The sequence below is a fragment of the Megascapheus bottae genome, chromosome 14 (assembly GCF_031878675.1).
Source record: "Megascapheus bottae isolate mThoBot1 chromosome 14, mThoBot2.hap1, whole genome shotgun sequence".
Classification (NCBI taxonomy): Eukaryota; Metazoa; Chordata; class Mammalia; order Rodentia; family Geomyidae; genus Megascapheus; species Megascapheus bottae.
In genome coordinates this window covers 58908440-58923880 of record NC_143522.1, presented here as the reverse complement: position 1 = coordinate 58923880, position 15441 = coordinate 58908440, and the positions used below count along the sequence as shown (strand labels likewise).

General features: G+C 40.9%; 1 protein-coding gene and 1 pseudogene across 1 annotated transcript; both read right to left on the bottom strand.

Annotated features, from left to right (window-relative positions):
- Positions 1-13047: 13047 nt before the first annotated feature.
- LOC150055383 (putative heat shock protein HSP 90-beta-3) lies at positions 13048-13621 on the bottom strand. Its single transcript, XM_090345332.1, has one exon. It carries the CDS (start codon positions 13564-13566, stop codon positions 13048-13050), a length of 519 nt encoding a protein of 172 aa, XP_090201458.1. The 5' UTR covers positions 13567-13621.
- Positions 13622-13896: 275 nt separating this feature from the next.
- On the bottom strand, positions 13897-15201 carry LOC150055382 (heat shock protein HSP 90-beta pseudogene; annotated as a pseudogene).
- Between the last annotated feature and the right edge of the window lie 240 nt (positions 15202-15441).

Here is a 15441-nt window from a genome sequence, read left to right as displayed (position 1 = left end):
TGTCATACCCTTGGTTCTTTCTAGCCCTGGCCTTCTAGCTTAGGCTGGGTTATAGCACAGGCATCTGATCTTCTTGCCCACCAGTTCAGGGTCCTAAAACAGAATTTCCAAGGTGAGTATTCAAAAAGATAAGGGGAGAAAGAAGTTTTCAGTTCTTCCAAAGACCAGGGCTGGAACACAGCAACAGGCAACCCTCAACAGCCCTCATGCTGGAGACCACTTGTATGTCTGGAACAGGGGAGAATAAAGGGATGAACGAAGCCTATGTTTGGATTCGCACAGCCACAGTGTGAGAAAAGTAGAAATAGAAGACACATATTAGTAACTAGTGAGATGGAGGGTATCATGGCTTGAGAGTCCCATTTAGAGATAAGAAAACTTAGGCTTCAGAGTTCAAACGAGTTGCCCAAGTAGAGATAAAATTGGCCTTCTAGCCTTGAAGACAACTCCAATGGAGCCACAGGGATATCTCATTAGAGCACGGGGGTGGGATGGGATACACTGAGCTCTATGATGACATGACATCTTCATCCAGGAAAAAGAATGGTTTATCAAATCTCTATCAGCCCAAGATATGAACATCAGGCACTTTGCTATTTCTAGAGAAGAGTCTTTCAGAACTAACTTGCTCATACTCACAGAGTCTACACTTCCATCCTTGCCTTGGAATGACCTGGGAGCATATTTCCAAGAATGTGTGTGCCTTAAGAGAATTATATTTCAATTATAGTTAAGTAATTGTACAAAGGTGTTAGCTTCAACAAATCAGTTTATGAATTCAATGCCTTGTGATTAATGTCATTCCTTTCACCATTTTCCCTGTCCCTCCCAACCCAGTCTTTCACCTCAACATTCTTAGTTTCATGGGATAGACATGGGATATTATGTCTCCCCCTTTTCCTCTCTTTATTCATCTGTCCCTTACCCTTGACCTCCCTCCTACACCTTTCAAGAATACATATCTTTAAAAACACTTGTGGTCTTAAATATCCCTTCATAATATGTCACTTTAACAAGACTTGATCACTTAGGTTGAGAGTTTAGTTTTATCCTGAGTTCCAGCCTGCTACAGAACTCCCGTGGGTATAACCATTCTATAAGACAATAAAATCAGGGCTACAAGAGTTGGAATCACCTACATAGTTCCCCTTCCTGCAGATAAAGCACAGGAAATCATAAGTGAAATATTTCAGCAGGGGTCCAACCTATTTTTAAAGACTTGGAGAAGAGAAGGTTCCACAAAATCCATAGGAAATCTGTTTTGAGATATTGTCCTTTCTATCTGTCTTGGGGGCCTCTGTGGTATACCAGTTACCTCCCTGAACCCAGTTCTCTGGGCCCAGGAAACAAAGCCATACCTGCTTTAAAGGAAGTTATTTAGATGAACTAATGAATGGTTACAAAGAGCTTTGAAAGTATAAATTGCTGCATAAATACTTAATGTCTATATAAATACCTTTGCTTCAGCCTGAGGGGGGCTTAGGCTTTTTGAAAGAATTCAACCTTATGGAGTGCCTGAATAGCAAAGATAAAGCTCCTGCTAGGTGAGGATAAAATGATTCTTGCCTATATTATTCATTGCAAAGGCTTTTCTAAAATAGAAACATAGCAAATATTAGCGATGGGGAAAAAGAATGTTTCATTAGATTGTAAGCTCTTTCAACCAGATATGTGTCCAATACATGTTTTAAAGATATGTAATTCACAAGTATTATTGGTGTGGAGAAATTATGTGCAAGTCTTTCATCATGTAAGGTTTTCTTGGTGAAAAGTGAAAATATAAAAAGATCAATATTGTATTTTTATAACATTTCCCCCTCCTCATCCATTTTTACATTATCAGATTTTATTCTAATATGTGGAAATTGGAGAAATGTTTAGGGATTATACTAGGTAAAATTTCTCCTTCTTCTTCTCTTTCTTCTTCTCCTTCTCCTTCTCCTCCTCCTCCTCCTCCTCCTCCTCCTCCTCCTCCTCCTTCTTCACCATTTCCTCCTCCTCCTTTTTGGTGGTATATCAGGATTTGGACTCAGAGCCTCACATTTACTAGGCATATAATTGAGCTATACTTCCAGCCCAAGAGCTGCTTCTTTGGATGAATTCTTTTCTGCACACACCTTTCAGCTGAAGAGTGCTAAGACAGGAAAGGGAGTTATCATACATGTGAATGGAACAAATGCCAGTGCTAATTGTCCAGGAGTTATAAGTAGGTCAGCAATAGGAGTGACTTTCTGAGAATCTCTGATTCAAAGGAATTAAAGGGAGCTTATGTAAGTCGAGTAGTCAGAGAATCCATGTGGGAAAGTTGTGCAGGTAAAGAAGCTTCCTAAGGGACCACCAGGCTGCTTGGAGTATGGTTATCAATAGCTTCCAGTCTCTTGAAAGAGGAAAAGCAGAAGTGATGGGTCACATTGTTTGAGATCAAAACTGATCTGCCAGATCTTCACCTAGACCTTTGGAGTGAGGAAAGGAAAGCCTAGCAAACTCTGTTCAGCCTTTCTGTCCTTTCTTCTCCAAGTTGAACTTTCAGTTTCTCTCTTCCAAGGTGGTGGGAAAAATAAATTAAGGAAAATCAAAGCAGCTTGCAATCAAATGAACAGTCCTCTGTCTCTGGGAACTATTTTGGAGAGCTATTTTGTAATTAACCTAAAAACGACATATTCAGATTTGATTAATCTCATGTGGTCAGTAAGTAAGCTGGAGTTCAAGGTTATTGGATTTTTGCAATCAACAAAAGCCCCTTCTCTGCAATATATTTGCAGAATATTCAAGGAATAGAAGTGACAAAATGTTGATCCATGTCATGGTCAGATATTTGGCTTAGGTTCCCAAATACAATGTATAAGATACTTTGCCAGAAACTGACTTAGATTCATTAGAAATTCTTATATAGATATAGTTTACATATACATACAAAGTTGAATACAGGTACATATGAATCATTGAAATGACTTGGAAAATAATAAATGCATATATACACAAATAATTTATGCTTTTCTATGATTTTCTAAGTAATTTTATGGAACGGGGCTCAGTTTTCATTTTATCCTTAATCCCATTCTCTTAATTCATGTGCATGAGTATGTGTGTGTGTGTGTGTGTGTGTGTGTGTGTGTGCGCGCGCGCGCGCATGCATGACACACTCCGTTCAGATTTTTCAAATATTTAAGGTGGCCTGGATAGATTATGGCTCAGACTTCAAGTTTTAAAAATTTAATCTCTGTGGTTCTTCATCAAATAAAGCAACAGCATCTGCGGTTGTGCAATGCAGGGTATAGATACCTTCTAACCCATTTACAGACCTCCTTGGTTTTCTGTTTCTAATGTGATGAAAATTTGTCCAAATAACAAAGGAAGAATGTCATGGTAACTAAAACATTTCCTATACATGTATTTTAGAGGCAAGCTAAATCAAAGGTCTTCAAAGAATTACTAGGGTTCTTTCTAGGAGGTTATTGACAAATATGTAGTTTGTCTCTGGAGTTTGTGCCTCTTTCACAGATTGGTGTATTTGTGATCCCACAGGCAGAGTAAGTGTCTGTAATTCGCTTCTCCTTGTTAACTAGTGTGTCTTTGTGTGCAGTTGATTGGCGGCCAAGTCGGCTGAGTCCCAACGGATGAGCTTGTTAGCAAAACCCTAGCATCCTATCTCTAATAAAGCATATCAGACGTACATTTTGTCCTATCTATTAGCCTCTCTGTTTCTTTCTTTTTTTTTTTGTGAAAAGCTGAGTGTCCCTTTGAAGCAATGACAAATAAACCCCTGAACTGAAGTGCTAGCTGCCTTACGGACAGCTGGATAGTAAATGTCACACCGTGTAGAGAATGCCTATTATCAGAGTGAGCCATTTGTTCCCGGCCTTTCAGTATCTTAATGTAATACAAAATTGCTAAATCAAGCCCCATGTCTGTGACAGAACATAATTAATGAGAAAGCAGGAGCCAATTCAACACTCTTTATTGGGACCTAATTGGCTCAGGCAACAGAGTTGTCACTCAACAAGAGACTTCCTTTAAAGCAATTTTGTTCTTGGTTGTATTACAGAGCCTATTAAATTGTCCCCTCCTTGATCACACAAAGAAGTATCTGCATGCAATAATTAGCTTTTCCAGGGGGAATTTTTTTTAACTCATGCAATCCTGGATCATTTTTTAAAACTGTCTGAGAAAACACACGGGCTGTGGGGATTTGTTGCTACACTAAGCAGCCCCGGAGGCCAGTCTCCACCCTACTGAGACACTGGATATCTGTGCCTCCCAGCCAGCGCTGAAAAGAAGCCATAAGAAGGAAAAAAAGCAGTTCAAGTGCAGAAGGTGTCAGGATGACAAGGGTGTAGGTAGAGGAAATGAGTTGGAATTCATAATGTGCCAGTAAAAGGGGCAAAACTGGAATACATAGGCACACACATATAAATATATGTTTAGGCTTTCAAAGTTCACTTGATAATCAAACTTACAGAGCGATGGCAGGGGGAGTTAAATGTGTATCCAAGTTCAAATTGTGGGGATAAGAATAATCTTCCTGGCCATGTCTTGATGATTTTGTGGGGCACACCGTTGAGCTAGTTTTCAAAGCACCAAGAGTGAAATATTTAATAACATAAGATTATTTGTTACAGTCTCAAATTTTCCTTTGGGGGATAATGTTCTCCTCCTCCCTCTCATTTAACAAACCTCCAGATAAATTTATTCCTGGTATTTATGTTATTGTTATAAAACTGTTTTGTTTTCCTGTCACAATATCACAGACTTCCAATAAATCTGTGCCTTGTCTTGCAAAGTTTTAAGACAGCGTGACATGCTGTGACTGAAGACCAGGAAGCAGCAAGCTCACACTCAACACTGCCATTTGCTGGGATATGAGCAAGAAGAACCCAAAGTGGCCTGGCTAGAGATAAAGCATATTGGAAACTTGTTATTGTTGTTGTTTAAGTATATTTCCTACAACATAACACCTATCTAAGTCAAGCTACAACTAGACAAATATGGGGGTAAAAATGCAGCCGCTGATCTTAGCAAGAAATTATTAAAGGTTGATTCAAGTGTCAGCACTTGAATAGTGTAAATAAAAGCAAGTATGGGCTCTCTTTCTTGAAAGAGCTGTCAGTTTCTTCCTTCTGTGCCTCCAGAAACAAGAAGTCTGTGTAGTTTGCCTGGAAGCAGCATTTGGTTGCATATCTGTGAGCTGTTTGCCTCACTATTGTTTGTCTCAATGAAGAGGTGTCAGATCCTAGGACAGCAGTGTAGGCTAGCCTCTAAAACAGAGAAGGACTGAGCCCTTACTATTTTGCTGTGTGGTTTTAAAAAGCGTTATAGCCACTAAATTCCCGAGACCCTGCCCCAGCCATGATTGCATTATACGGCAGGCATGAATAGACAGTGCCTTTTAGATTTGTAAAGCATTTGCCGACATCGTAGCTGGATTGGTTACTATAATTTAGCTCAGTAATGTAGGAATATCCTGTTGAGCTATCAGTCCCCTCTAAAGCAGAGAGGGGGGGGAGGGAATCAAATCCAGAAATGCACTCTGAATAGTTGAAAAATAGGAGTTGCTATTCCACAAGATAATAGAAACAGAAAACTAACAGCAATACAAAAATATTAGTCAATAATGGCCTTTCCCAGGTGACTCTTGAACCTAGCACAAGCTCACATTCTCAAGGAAGATTTATTAGTCTAGCCTGGGGAACACGTGATAATGATGGCAAGAGCTGCCAGAATCTAATTTGCTTTAATTAATCATTTGCTTCATAACATGGTGATTCTTCCCCATCCCTCCTCCCTCTTTCTGTTTTTTTTTAACTGCCTAGATTATTTTAAAACATTAGATATTACACTGTGGATGGTTGATGAAACTGAAATTGAATGCTGTAAAAGTTAGATTAAAAATTCATTTAACAGTATAAACATTTCAGAGTGCAGAATGGTGCCGATTAGGTCAAGTGAATACCAAGTGATAAAACAGTCATGGGCCTGAGAGAAAATACATTGTCAGAGGGCACTCAAACAGCAGAATGTAGTCCTAATTTAGATGTTAGAACAGACCAAAAAATAAAATTGCTAGCTAGAAATCCAGTTATAATTATACAGGGATTAGTAAATCAGAACCTAAGGTTTAAGCACATTCACTCATTCAATTGTACTGACAAACTTGTTTGGAGTGGAAATTAATTCCTACATTTAGGCCAAGGGCCCTTCGTCCAATGTTGGGGGGGGGTGGGGGGTTGGTTACCTAGCCCTTAGGCTTAGGAGAATTAAATGGGATAGAGCAGGGCACTCAGATATTCGATAGCAATGCCCTTTTGGCAGCAGCCACTGAGTGGAAAAGGTTTTCTCTTCCCCACCTCTGGCCTGGGAAACTGCCTTTTTAAAAAAAAAAAAAACACAAAACACAAAAAACAAAACAAAACCTTAAGGGAGGACTGAGCTCGGCCAGTGGATGAAATCAGACGCCCGCCCTTGAGGCCACAAGGGGGCGCCTCACGGACATTCTCTCTCTCTCTCTCTCTCTCTCTCTCTCTCTCTCTCTCTCTCTCTCTCTCTCTCTCTCTCTCTCTCTCTCTCTCTCTCTCTCTCTCCCTCTCTTCCTCTCTCTCCCTCTCTCTCCCTCTCTCACCCTCTCTCCCTCCCTCCCCTCCTCCCTCTCCCTCTCTCTCTCTCTCTCTCTCTCTCTCTCTCTCTCTTCTCTCTCTCTCTCTCTCTCTCTCTCACACACACACACACACACACACACACACACACACACACACCTACCCCCACCAACAGCACTGCCTAGCACCAGCCCACAGCACTGTGATTGGCTAGAGATGTAAGAGCTTTCCGGATTGGAAGGAAAGCATTGTAGTCTTGCCTTGCCCTTGGTGACTAGCTGATGTGAATGCTTTTGTGTGGCAAGCTGTTGTTGGAAAAGGAGATGAGGGAGAAATGGGCATTTGTCTAGTCTTAGGAACTGTGTAAAAATACTTATATTTGGAAGCCTTGTCACTCATTCCATATTGCTACCTTGAGTTAATATGAACAAACTTAGCTAGTATGAGCATGGATCAAGGAAGATACTACAGATTTGGCGTTGTATTGATGGCCTGCCTATTATGCTGTTACTACACTTGCCTAACACAATGTCTTAGAGTCCTTTGTGCTAGCTAAGTGCTTGGTCAGTGTCACTTGTCTGACGGAGTGAGCTATTTCTTGTGCAGTGTTCTGCAATTTGGTCACTAATCAAGTTAGTGTTATAGCATTGCAGGCCCATGCATTTTTTTCAACCATGTTCTTCGGGACAACAAATTTATTGCCTAATTTATTCAACCTGAGAATAGATGAATTCGGGTTGCGTTCACTGAATCACGAATTCCCTGAAAGCTTGGTTCTCACTGAAAATATTCAATAGTATCTCCTAAAGCAAACTAATAATGGAAATACATATCTATTCTATGCAGGCATGGAATGAATATGTGATTTCTCACTGTGAATCTGTGTGTGTGTGTGTGTGTGTGTGTGTGTGTGTGTGTGTGTGTGTGTGTGTGTGTGTGTTGGTTAATTGGAGTTAAGAGTTGCATGGACTTTCCTGTCCAGACTGGCTCTGAACTGTGTTCCTCGAATTTTGGCCTCCTGAGGAGCTAGGATTCCAGGCATGAGTCACTGGTGCCCTGCTTGCTCTGATTCTTTCGTGGAGATTGTGCCCTATAGTTTGTTAACTTGGCATAAGAAAGCCATTCTGTTTCCCTTTCTACTCCTAGACCTCACCAGGAATACAATCAACTACAGTTGTACAGTAGTGCATAGCTAGTAGATTGTGGGGAAAAAGACTGAAATCCTCTTCTCTGGGAATTGTCAGGCTGGGAGTACAACCTAATTTGGAATTTTGTAAGGAAAAGAGCATCATATGTCCTGTTCCATCAGTAGTATAACACCTTAGAGACACTGATAGACACAAAGCCAAGTTCTCAGTTCCCTGGGAAATAGAGTTTCTAAGGCAGTGCAAGGCACAGTAGATTCACATAGAGACCTGGGGTTGCCTTGCAATTTTTGTCTCTGAAATGCAGGGGGAAGTAACCAGCTGCTAAAGATTTGACAGACTCCTTTGACTTTCAGTGAAGGGATACAGCAGAAAGAAAGCACTGTTATTTGCTTGGCTTGGAATTTAACATTCAAGATGGGGGATGGGAATGGTGAGAAACTCCTGTGGTCCCACAGAGAGCATTATAATCAAGGAGAGCTCTGAATGGTTGTTAGAAGGGTCTTTACATCTTCTCCATCTTCCTGAAATATGCACTTGCAGAATTGGTTAAATGAGCCACCATACTCTGGTCAATATGAATAGGCTTGTAAGATGCTCAGTTTGATTTAATGGCCTCCCATGGACTTCTATATGCAGAAAGGAGTGCCACATTCAGGCTGAATAAAGCTAGAAAAAACCCCCCAACTACTCCATTTGGCATTATAGCTGTATTTTAATGTCCTCTTCAGAATTCTCCGTTATCGCAACATCTCTGCAATCAGTCTAGCATAAAAAGGCCTGTTTATAATAAATTGGTCAACCTCTTATGTGCCTATCTTTCCTAATGGGATAGTGAATTCTAAGATTGTTCCTTGTAGACTAGGCTGTATGGTTTTCAGTATGTCTACTTGTATCTCTCCAATTGTACAAGTGATTTATTTGCAGGTTTTATTTTTCTGTTGTGAGTCTTTGTTTTCATGTTATCTCATAATTGTCCTGGGAGAGGAAGGAGGCAGAGAGATTCTGCTCATGAATTGTAGATATTGGCACTACATTTAAGTGAGATATAGTTGATGAAGAAGCCAGTCCATGAAAAAGAAAATTATTCTGTCTTTTGTCATCCACACTATAGGATACCTGTGTGATTGCTGGGAACTACCATGCCTTGGACAGGAAATGTTGCCAGAGATGGAAGCATACCCCTGTTGCTATGGACATTCTGACATGGAATAATCACACTTCCTTGTTTGGGTGTAGGAATCGCCCAGTGTACAAAGGTCCTAGGCCTTTCCAGTGGCTCAACATTTTCACTAGAAATTCAGCAGTCTTTTAGACTTACTCCCTGTCTTGATGTATCTCCAGGTTTGAAACCACATATTACAGGTTATGCCTGTGTAAAGAAAAGAATGCTCACACTATATTCCTTCCTGTGACTTTCTTATATTCCCTACTGTGATTGATTGCCACACAGAGTGCATTATTGGTAAGCTGTTGTTTGATTGTTTTTTTTCAATTACTTATTGTTATTATTTATGGGGTTTTTCTTTTTTTGGCTAGAAGTTGAGGTTTGTCCAAGATAGACACACTAAGTAGGAAGAAGGAGGATCTAAGAAGAGTCACTTGGGACTTCAGCTACAGGCTTCAACTAATTCATAAATGTTAACAGCCAAAAGAGGGCACCTGGTACCTGTGGTTTAAGAATGATCTCAAATGGTTTCTTGAAGGCTTGAAATGAGTATCTGAACAGTCATGAGTTAAATGATTAAACAAGTAATGGATTACAGTTGCATTCGTAAGGTGGTGAGTACATTGCTTCTTGAACATCCCTTCCCATTTTTTCTCCCACTTTCCCTTCCCCAACCCCCTCCCAAGTTGTAAAGTTCATTTCCAATCACTGTTACATCAGTTCACACTTTGTCCTTTGTCTCATAATCTTTTTTCCCCCATCACTTCCCCAATTCAAATAAACAAATAAATGTATATACAATATCCCAGGTACCAAAATCAGAGACAGTAACAACAGAGGATAAACCACAGAAACAAAAACAAAACTTCAAATAGCACATTAAAAACTAGGACAGGAGCATGGCCTAGTAGTAGAGTGCTTGCCTAGAATACATGAAGCCCTGGGTTCAATTCCTTGGTACTACATACACAGAAAAAGTAGTGCTGCGGTTCAAGCCTTGAGAAAGCCCAAGCAAGCACAGTGCCCAAGCCCTGAGTTCAAGTCCCAGAACTGGCAAAAAAAAAAAAAAACAGTAAAAGAAAGAAAAACAAAAACCACAACGATAAACCTCTTGTTCCCTTATCCTGGTGTTCATTTTGCTTAGCATCATCCTATATAGCTTTTGAGTTATTGTGATCTAGGAAAATCCTAGACATACACTAATTATTACAAATGTACAAATAATTACAAATTATTATTAATCATTACACACCATGTAGACTATGTTCCTTTGGGTCTGGCTTACTTCACTTAATACGAGTTTTTCCAAGTCTTTCCATTTCCTTATGAATGTGGTGATGTCATTCGTTCTGATAGCATCATAGAATTCCATTGTATATAAATACCACTTTTTCTTGATCCATTCATCTACTGAGGGGCATCTGGATTGGTTCCATATCTTAGTTATGGTAAATAATTTTGCAATGAGCATAGTTGTGCTGGTAGCTTTAGTATGTCTTTGTTTGTGGATATTTAGTTAGATGCTCAGAAATGGGATTGCTGGGTCATAGGGGAGCTCTATGTATCCATACTGCTTTCCAGCATGGCTGAACAAGTTTACACTCCCACCAACACTGTAGTAGCAATCCTTTCTGGCTACATCCCCATCAGCGTCTGTTGTTATTAGATTTCTTGAAAATGGCCAATCTAACAAGGAGAATTAATTCTAAGGCAATGTTTTGTTTTTATTTCTCTTGATGTGGTTGGCTACATTTCTAAACACTGATGTAATTATTGAAGAATAGACTGTTACCTCAGACCTTTTCTTGTTAGTGTTTCTCTTTACTCGAGACTTGTCCATGGACAATGACATTCTGTGTTGTCATGTAGATACAGAAACATTTTGTCCTTTACAAAAAGTCTTCATTTTGGCTTTTTATTGTCATGTACATATAGAACGCTACTCCTGAAAGATGACAACTGGAAAACTTGCCTAATGAAATTTGTGAAGCTAATCAACATATATTCATAAATGCATTAGCAGTTTACAGGTTCATTCAGAGTTACTGTGGGTCTAGTTTATAAACATTGTCTCAAATGTTATTAGATTTTGGAGACTGGAAAATATGGGCTCAATGGTTTTCTTAAAGCCCAATTAGTTGACAGTAATCAAAAATACATTCTGGAGTTAAACAATTTGCAATTGTAATTATTATTTTTGGTCTGATATTTTTTTATAGACCAATCTGGATAGGTAGTCCAAGATGGCCTTGAAATTATAATCTTCTTGCCTCAAAAGTGATGGGATTATAGGCATATATTACCCTGCTGAGCTTTTTCATATAATTATGATTCCAGTGCCTTTTCCATTTTGAGTACTGCAAATCTCAAATCTTTAACTTCAAAATAAAATATGTAGAGAAAGAATATATTTTTCTGAAAACTTCAATGGATGAATGAATTTTAGATGCTGTCCTATCAAGAATGGGTAAAAATCTCAGCTAGTATCTCCAGATCAATTGGACTTTGTCCAGAGATACCCAGTCTTACGTTCTAATGGGTGCAGGGTAAAGCTATTCTCTTACTCTACCATGGAGAAAGGCACTATTCTATGTTTTTATATCATCATATAGAGGTCATATCTGTGAGACACAAACAGCTGTCTAGAAGAGCCACAAGATAACCAGTCTGAGTCAAGTTGAACACAGAGCTTTTGGCTTTGAGACATGATCTCTCTCTTATAGTTCTACGAGAGTTTTCTGGTTAACACTCCATTGAGTCATGAAGTCATCAAGGTTTAAGAACTTGAATATCAACTGAAAGTATAACTCAGTGGTATACTGTGTGCTTACCAAGCTGAATCCTTAGGTTTTGTTCCCAGTATGGAAGGAAGGAAGGAAAGAAGGAAGGGAGGGAGGAATAAGACCAACACTTCCTGCTATATGACTAAGAGAATGAGTGTGCGTCCGTGCATGGGTGTGCACACACACACACACACACACACACACACACACACAAACAAAGCAAAACACAGAGCATTTGACTTTCATTCTGGCCCAAAGTTCCATTTATGATTGTAAAGTGTAGAAGGTTGTAATACCAGGGTAGTACCTGAGAGAGGCCTGGAAGTATGTTTGTAGCACATTAGTTGGACTCTATGATAATTGAGATCCATTGTGGCTGAACACTTTATGAGTTTGTTTAATTTGTCACAGTAAATAAAGCTTTTTTGATTCAAGTTAATTAGCTCTCTTGTGTTACAGCACATCAAACATAATTAACAACCAACTGCCAGAGAGGGGTTGCCCTCAGTGTAACATGGAAGTAGGGAAATCTTAACTGGGCCTGGAGAAAGTAAAAGCTACCCAGTGGAATCACTCTTTATATTCAGATGGACTAACACTGAAAGGAGAAAATAAAATCAGATTGCATAAAATATAGCTGTTTAATATAATTTCCTAAAAATCCTAAGCATCATGACAACGTGACATTTGTCACCAGATTGAGTAAATTCAGCTAAGTAGATTTCTTACCTCTTTCTGAGTTCCTTTTCTCCTCTTGGTTGACACTGCCTGTTTGCCAGCCTCTGCTTACATATTTTACCTGCAGTCTCTTCCCTTTCTTCTTCTTTGATACTTTATCTTCCCTCTTGTAAGTGCTGTTATTGCTTGAGGCAATTCCACTAAATAAAGCCTAAGAAGGAATTGGTTCAAATGGGCAGAAGAATATTGGTGAAAATGTTTCAAGAACAAGATCATGCTTCCAAATGTGATACTCATCTGGTTTTTCTTTTGAAACAGTACTCTGTCTTTTTTATTTTTCCCCCTAGGCAAATTAACACAAAGACTGCTAGCAAGCTCCTTGGTTTTGATCATAAAATCAGAAGTGGAGAAAGTTGCATACATTTTATTTTTTTGTATAAAACTCCATCTTTTATTTTGCATACTTTTAATTTCAGAACACACACACACAAAAACACAATACACAACACCCAACCCTGTTGGCAGAGGGAGGGAGGGAGGACTTGAATCCCTTGTTTCCTACCTTGGACATGGGACAGGAGAAGACAACATCAGCAGAGGGGGGTGAGGGGAACAGGGCCAGTATAGGCTGCTTGAGGACACTATACAGAGGAGGGCGCTGGCTTCCTTTCCAGTGGGGCTATCTAATCTACTTCTTCCATGTGGGAATCATCCTCATCACCCTCGAGTGGGGGGATCTCATCAGGAATGGCAGCGCTGGGCTCCTCTGCAGCCACCTCATCCTCATCAATGCCCAGGCCTCGCTTGATCATGCTGTAGATGCCGTTGGAGTGAGTCTGGAGGTCTTCAAGGGAAAAGCCAGAAGAAAGCAATGCACTTTGAAACAGCAGCACACCCAGGTCCTTGGCAGCCTTGTCATTTTTGTCTGCCCCAGCTTTCTGCTGCAGTGTTTCTACGATGGGGTGGTCAGGGTTGATCTCCAGATGCTTTTTGGCCATCATGTAACCCATGGTAGAGTTGTCTCGAAGTGCCTGGGCCTTCCTGATCCTTTCCATGTTGGCCGTCCAGCCATATGTGCTGGTCACAATGCAGCAGGGAGAGGACACGAGCCTATTGGAGTTTGTCACCTTCTCAACGTTTTTATCCAAGATTTCTTTCATGAGCTTGCAAAGATTCTCAAATTTGGCCTTGCTCTGCTCCATCTTCTTTTTCTCCTCTTCACCCTCTGGCAGCTCCAGACCCTCCTTGGTCACCGAGATCAAACTCCTTCAGCTGCTGCACGCAGTGCTCATCAATGGGCTCTGTCATATACCCCACTTCAAAGCCCCACTTCTGCACTTTCTCTACAAAGGCAGAATTAGCAACCTGCTCTTTGCTCTCACCAGTGATGTAGTAGATTGGCTTCTGAGTCTCCTTCATACGAGACACATACTCTGACAGAGCAGTCATCTCATCTCCAGACTGAGAAGTGTGATAGTGCAGCAGCTCAGAAAGGCGCCGCCGGTTAGTAGAGTCCTCGTGGATGCCAAGCTTTAGCTTCTTTGAGAATGCCTCATAGAATTGCTTGTATTCTCTTTGTCTTCTGCCAGCTCAGAAAAGAGCTCGAGGCACTTCTTCACCATGTTCTTACGGATGACTTTCAAGATCTTGCTCTGCTGGAGCATTTCTCGGGAGATGTTCAGGGGTAGGTGCTCACAATCAGCCACACCACGGATAAAGTACACACGACGGACATAAAGTGTGATACTGTTCTTCTTTTTCTTGTTCTCAAATAGGTCAAAGGGAGCCCGATGAGGGATGAAGAGCAGTGCTCTGAACTCCAACTGACCTTCTACAGAGAAGTGCTTGACTGCCAAGTGATCCTCCCAGTCCTTGGTAAGGCGCTTGTAGAATTCTCCATATTCCTCCTGAGTGATGTCATCAGGATTTCTGGTCCAAATGGGCTTGGTCTTGCTCAGTTCTTCCCGATCAATGTATTTCTCCTTAATCTTCTTGGTCTTCTTTTTCTTCTCCTTACCACTGTCATCTTCCTCATCTGATCCCACATCTTCAATCTTAGGCTTTTCCTCTTCATCCTTTTCTTCTTCTTTCTCACCTTTCTCTTCTGCTTCATCATGGCTGATTTCTTTCTCTCGTTCCTTCTCCAAGCAGAGGGTGATGGGGAAGCCTATGAACTGAGAGTGCTTCTTCACCACTTCCTTCATGCGCCTCTCCTCTAAATACTCTGTCTGATCTTCTTTGAGGTGGAGGGTCACTTTGGTACCATGGCCAATGGGCTCACCATGGTCTGCTCGAACAGTGAAGAATCCCCCAGCAGAAGACTCCCAAGCGAACTGCTCATCATCATTGTGCTTTGTGATCACCACTACTTTCTCTGCCACCAGATAGGCAGAATAAAATCCAACACCAAACTGCCCAATCGTGGAGATGTCTGCTCCAGCCTGGAGAGCCTCCATAAATGCCTTAGTACCAGACTTGGCAATGGTTCCCAAGTTATTAATGAGGTCAGCCTTGGTCATGCCAATGCCTGTGTCCACCAAGGTGAGGGTCCGTTCCTGAGGGTTTGGGATGATGTCAATTTTCAGCTCTTTACCACTGTCCAACTTGGAAGGGTCTGTCAGGCTCTCATAACAAATTTTGTCCAAGGCATCAGAAGCATTGGAGATCAACTCCTGAAGGAAAATTTCCTTGTTGGAATAGAAGGTATTAATGATGAGAGACATGAATTGGGCAATTTCTGCCTGAAAGGCAAAAGTCTCCACCTCCTCCTCTCCATGGTGCACTTCCTCAGGGGAAAGAGCTGCGGTGCTGGACGACAAGGTTGGCCCGGTCGGCATGGGACTCGTGAGGAGCGCTGCGCGGGCCTGACTCAAGAGAGCGACTTGCATACATTTTTAAAGGAGATCACAATAATAGTACACTTGAGAGGTACAAGTGTCTGCTATTTACATTGTAAATACTAGGGAAAGAAATAAATTAGAAAATACGTTCTGGTTGGATGCTGGTGGCTCATGCTCGAAATCCTAGCTACTCAGGAGGAGGCTGAGATCTGAGGATGGCAGTTCAAAGCCTCTACC

What these genes read in the sequence shown, in the direction of transcription:
- LOC150055383 (XM_090345332.1), bottom strand. Translation starts at nt 13,566, where the DNA reads ATGGAGCAGAGCAAGGCCAAATTTGAGAATCTTTGCAAGCTCATGAAA.